General features: G+C 41.6%; 1 protein-coding gene across 1 annotated transcript; it reads left to right on the plus strand.

Moving 5' to 3' along the window:
* LOC109484300 (beta-1,4 N-acetylgalactosaminyltransferase 1-like) lies at window positions 1-4,833 on the plus strand. Its single transcript, XM_019787557.1, has 8 exons — window positions 1-68; window positions 538-644; window positions 948-988; window positions 1,287-1,467; window positions 2,428-2,615; window positions 2,909-3,049; window positions 3,671-3,896; window positions 4,615-4,833. The coding sequence occupies exons 1-8, from the start codon at window positions 1-3 to the stop codon at window positions 4,803-4,805; spliced, it is 1,143 nt and encodes a 380-aa protein (XP_019643116.1). The 3' UTR covers window positions 4,806-4,833.
* Window positions 4,834-6,416: the final 1,583 nt, after the last annotated feature.

Here is a 6,416-nt window from a genome sequence, read left to right on the forward strand (position 1 = left end):
ATGACCAGCGCCGAGAGGGAGGTAGTAAAGAAACGTAGGAAGAAACAACTCGAAAAATTTCGCGACAGGTAAGTTGCCTTTTGCACGGAGCATCGTCATAGAGAGTACGTATGTACATGGATACTGTTAGTGACAATTGCAATGAACTTTATTGCATATTCAAGCCCTATACATGTGCCAAATGCGGTTTGAATGAAGTGTAACGGTGGGAGAAACAAATACTAACTATAGTATACTATATCACGTCTATCTCTGCAATGTCTCTTCAATATTTTTAGCAGCATTTCACTAGTAGTAACACTAATAGTGAAACCAAGGACATTTTACAAGTGTGGAACTAATAGCAATGCTTATTGTGACACGCTTTATCTTTAATTCATGTTTTTTGGGGGCTGACGTTTTCAAAAGGAAACAACAAACAAATCTGAGCGATGCAATGTTGCTATTGTACACACGTACCTCTTCCCCACCCTACTCCCACCTGCGTGATATCCTGACTAGGGAATTTGCAGACTAATGAACCTGAACCCCCACCAGAGTATCCCTGCAGTCTGACCCCCTGCTATTGGTGAGCGGCTCCTGTCCGCTGAGTTATCCCTCGATGGGACTACAGGTCGTGCCGGGGGAAGCTATCGGCATACCGGGTAGGTTTTACTATATTTTTTTCTATATTCAAACATGTAATCACCAGACGTGGTGACGGCACACTCAAGTTTGTTCAACTTATATTAATGTCCCCACCAACACAGGGGACAATACAATACTAGTACTCATTTTCACCTGAGCGAAGTGAGGAAAGCCGTGTTAAGTGCTTTTCCCAAGGGCACAAGATCGGTGGCATGTCAGGACCGTCAAGTTTTTAATGCCTTCACTAGCTAGTGATTTGTTCAATATCGATTGAAGATTTGTTGATGATGGTCCCATAAACTTTGTCGTTTATGTTGCAGGTATTTCCGTGGACGACAACGTTGGCAGACAGCACTATAAGGTGAAGTTTTCTCGATCATTTTCATGCTGAAATCATATACATGTTTTCGCGTACAAAGGTACAAACACGAGGAGCAAAAACTAACAAATATTATGTGTTTGTATTTTTCAAGTGACCACATGTATACAGAAGTACAGTGAACATGGCGGGCCTGTTTAACTACAAAATGTAAACCAACGAAACAAACTCACATAAGTATGTTTGCAAGCATCTTTAAAACACTATTATCAACAAGTAGCCACAAAGTCATCATCAACCACTAGATTCTTTTTTAAAACAAGGAGTCTTCTGTTCGCAGGTGGAGTTTTCGGCAGAGTTCGGAATGCTGGACATCGCCGCGGAAGTTCCCGAAGTTGAAATCGGCGGACGTCGGACCCACTCTCTAGCGATGGAGAGCTCGTCTCTGGTTCATCTGAACCGTCAGCTGGACTTTCTGATCTACATCAACATAGAGCCCGAACTAGGAAGGCTGGATTTGGGTAAGCCGTGAGACGATTTCCTCTACTTCCTATCTTGTGGTGGGATTTGTATACGTAAATAATCTTCAGGTATACAAAACGGCACCTTTTCAAATCGATACATATCCACCTGCTCAAATAGTATAGACAGAAGAAGGAGGTTAAACCTCCTTGGACAGAAGTAGTAGGTCAAGGATCTTATAACACACAGGACTACGAGTGGTAGGGTATCACGAGTTCTCAAGATACTCTGAATCGATTTCTTAAAGTTGAAAGTAGGCCAATGTACATTTAGATAATGTCAAGGACGTTATATCAAGATCCTTGTGTGAAGCTCATTTATTATTTGTAGCAAAGTCATAAATTATTACGAGCTGTTTATTCCAAACTAAAATTTCTGTGAAGGTTATATAATTAACTTTATACAGTTTAGATTTTGATTATTGATATCTTCTTGTAAATCTCCCACAAAAGTGAAGCTCCGATACATGGAGTATGACGTCACCATCCCTGTCCGGATCAACTTCCGGCCTGTCACGCTCCTGTACGACCCCGGATCCGGTAAGGTTCGAGTTGCTATGGTAACCATTCAAATATCATTCAAAGCATCCAATCAATCAATCAATCAATCAATCAATCAATCAATCAACCGATCAAACAATCAATCAATCGATTTTCTTGGTACCTTTGTTGTCTACGTACACTTGGTACCTTTTTTGTATACGTACAACACTCGAATTATGATTAAACTATTTTGTTTTTGGTGACCTTTGACCTCTATCAATTGTGAATTCACCTTAGCATTTTGTATACTTTTTCATATGCAAGTTTTTGTTATTTATATCTTATTTGATTATGTTGTGTTGTACGGACTCCTGGAATAATAAAGTCAAAACACTATCAATCATGATAGATTCACATGCATACCCTGATCCACGACATTATGATTTGACCCTTGTCTCCATGGTAACGGCACTGCAGACGACAGTATCGACCGGAAGGTGACGGTCGTCACCAAGACCTTCCTGAGGTACGAGTCAGTCCGGAACCTGATCCGGAGTGTCCGGAAGTGCTACCCGACCATCCGGATTGTCGTGGCAGACGACAGCCGTCCTGTGGAGGATCTCCAAGGAGACAACGTTGACCATTACGTCATGCCTTTCGGCGCCGTAAGAATTTTTTTTTAATTCTGATACTTTTCTGGAAATTTGCTGTCTTGCAACGCTAAGGGGTTTAGTGTTTAGGAGAAACACACGCTAGGGTTTAAAGTTTTTATCTCAGCAAGTTTTATATTGCAATATTTTACAAGATTTAAACACAACTTCAGGGGTTTCACGGATCAGACCGCACATCTGCATAGAACATAGTAGCGTTTGTGGTAATTTTGCTACAAAGAGGATGCTACTTTTACTCTTGTAACATCACTGAACGTATACACAACATGGCGGCCCTTTGCACCCAGGGCTGGTTTGCTGGCCGGAACCTGGCGGTGTCACAGGTGAAAACTCCCTACCTACTCTGGGTGGATGACGACTTCTTCTTCACTCCGAAAACCAAGCTAGAAAAACTCGCCGATGTTCTGGACAATGCTGACATTGACATAGTAAGTCGAATAAGCTTTTTCATATCATATCAACATTGATAATGGGCTTTTTCTCCACAGAAAAACTTTGATAGTTTATCTGTTTCAGCACGAGGACAATCAATAGTCTGTAGATATATTGAACAAAATAGGATTGCATGACTGGTAGTTTATAGACCATAACGTTACAATCGTTTCTTCTAACGAACTGCAGTACATGTACAACCTGCTAAATGTCGTTGCAGACCAGCGAAGATGTTTCTAATGTCAGGGGCCAAAAATGTTTGAGACTACAAATATTGTCATTGCGTCTTTTTCCTTTTCTTGATAGATTGTAATAGTAAGATTGTAAGCAAATAATCATAATGAAACTTCAGTTTATTGAGATGCCTTTCAGCCCATTAAGGGCCTAATCTTCCAGGGCTCCTACACCAATTACATACAGGTACAGAAACAAACATTTACAATCATTCCATTCAAGGAATTACACGTCGCATAAAAGTCTTACCTATACATGACAATCGTTAGAAAATACAAATTCTGCCTTAAAAGATAACTATATAACTTTTAACCAGATGTACCACCCCATTAGTGAACAGTTTGACATGGGATGTGAAACTTAATAATATCTTTTTCCCTCAGGTATCTGGCTTGGTAGGCGACGTCGTTGTGAGCACGTTCAAACTCAACATCCTGGAGGGAGACGAGGAAGGCGACTGTCTTGTCCAGACCTACGGCACATACGGGACCTTGAAAGACTTCCCAGAATGCCACAGGGTGGACAGGGTCACCAACTTCTTCCTGGGTCGAACGGACAAGGTCAGAGAGGTCGGGTTCGATCCGGCCTTCTCACGGTTTGCTCATACAGGTAAGGATATTCTTTTGTAATGATACGTTTCGTTTTCTATAGAAAAGCATGAAGGTTAAGACCCCCCGCGACAAACAACGAAATCTTTGCCTTCGCCAGTGCATACAGCAATGCAGCACCCCCGTCCCACGCACACAAATCTTTGCCTTCGCCAGCGCATGGTAGAGTTTTAGTATTCTCACCACCGCGCTGTTAGAACCCTGCAGTCCATAGCAGTCCCTTGCAGCGCCCCCCTCCCACACACACTGTTGTCTAAAAGCTTTGCCTTTGCCAGCGCATGGTAGAGATGTAGAACTGTCGCAGGCTGTTTGTACCTCACTTTGCAGTCCATAGCAATTGCTTGCAGCGACGCCCCCCCCCCCTTCCCCGCACACTGAGCAACCAATATTCAAGACAAACATGCCCTCTCATTCGCCTCGCTCGCAGTAGACTATAAAGGCAACAAATCTTCATAGATTTGAAGGCGGTTGCCAACTGGCAGTAGGGAAAAAGATTATGACACAATAATCAAGTACTGCTTCTGCTGTGCAAATAATCATTATAAAGGCTATTCAATAATGCAAAGACTTAAAAGTAAACAGCTAAGTTAAGTCTATTGGTTTAAAGAGTACGCTTTAGCTTAAAATACGTCATTTTGTCTTAAGGCTTAAATACAATACTAAGAGCTTTTCAGGTTTTGTACTTTTGATATTGTAACTTCCTTTTTTTTCGTTACCAGAGTTTTTCTTCGAGGGGCTCGGCAAGCTCAGGTCGGCCGCTTGTACCTTCGCACAAATCGGCCACGACCAGACGACCAATGACAAGTACATCAAATTTCGCGAACCCGGGGGAGAATACCTAAAGTTCATGGTCAACTACCAGTATTTCAAATACAACGTCAAGTGTTGGAATAAAGAGGACGCCCCATAAAGGTTTTCCTGAGACTACTGTATAGCCTAGTCATTTAATTAACGCAAGAGAAATCGTGTAATAAACATGAAGCGACGAACTACGCCCGAAAAAAGGTTTCTTTTCATGGATCAGCTTTACTAGCACTCTGGTCGTTCTGTGATAGATAGCAACCAGTACTTAACGAGAGCGAGAATAACGGGTCTAGTTAAGGTCTAATTGTCAGGCTACATTGATTATACAAGGGATTTAGTACATACGTGTCACTGCCAATTACTGTTTTTGTTGCTTCACTAGTTTTCTTTTCTTGATTGTTTTCAACTTGTAATACAAATAGTGCATTCAGAGTATTTACAAGTTTGTTCTGAGGTTACTGTTTTGAGAGAGAAGGCAGGGATAACTACAACAGGTCCTTAAAGTTTTGACAGGCCGGAGCGTCTTGAGAGTTGATAGATAACTCCGGAAGTCGCTGCAGGACTTCGGTGTCCATCTCTCTCCACTCGACGTTGATGTCACGGACTCTGGTCTCCACTTCGCCGAGAAGGTGCTCAAGTTCGTCCGCAGGCGACTTGGATGCGTAAAGATCTGTATCAAAAAAAAAAAAAAACATAGGACGCGGTCAGAAAGGATAGACATTCAATAACATTTGAACCAGATTTTGACGGTAATGACTTGCTGTACTAGTTGTATTTGCAGTATGAATTACTATCAGGAAACTACATGATCGTTTACTATGTCTATCTGCCTTCTATCAGCTCGATTTTACGGTGGCAAGACAGTATCCATTGGCTAGCTATAGATGAGTGTCCATTAGTCACCGGGGCGCCTAAGGACTCTCTCTCTCTTTAGATGGCCAGTTCTAACCGTAACACTTTTGCCGCCATCCATCTGGCTGGAGATTATATCTATCTGTTTATCTGCCAATCCATGTACATGTAGGTCTTGGCATGACATGGTGGTGCTACGAAACAATTGCCAATTCTTACCTGGAACACGAGCCTGTTGTCTCTTGCCGGCGACGCGCAGAACCATCTCTCTCATCCCGTCCGCGATGGCCTTCTGGTCCGGCGTCAGCTGTGCCTCCCCCCGGATCGCCAGGGCTTCGTTAATCACCTGTTGAATAGATGATGAATGTCTCTATTTCAGGTATTTCACCCATAGGTAACAACGGTACAAACATAGAAACACAAACTATACATACAACATATTATATACATAAAAAAAGAATTTCTATACTGACAATCTGACATCAGAAGACATTGTATTATGCTGTTTTCGGCTTTGTTATCAACAAAGGAGTGGCATACTTTTCTGCGTCTGGCATCAAATGTGTCAATAGTATGTAGAAGAATAGAATAGAGGACGAACGCCATTTTGTAATAGAATGTGGACTGTATAGCAAAGAGAGAAATAAACTGTATAGGTATGTACAAACCTATTTTCCTATTTCATACACTTAAGCATTGTAGAAAAATTTATATTCCTAATGCAACTAGACAAACCATCCATCGAAAAATATATGTTTTACTTCTACAATAACTGAAAATCGAGGAGAAGTTGAATATATATAACGATAGTTAGTTTCTTTTGTATCTGTTAACTGCATCCGTTCATCTTGTTTTGTTGTGATCT

Source organism: Branchiostoma belcheri, unplaced genomic scaffold, assembly GCF_001625305.1.
Source record: "Branchiostoma belcheri isolate BF01 breed outbred unplaced genomic scaffold, Haploidv18h27 scaffold7, whole genome shotgun sequence".
NCBI lineage: Eukaryota > Metazoa > Chordata > Leptocardii > Amphioxiformes > Branchiostomatidae > Branchiostoma > Branchiostoma belcheri.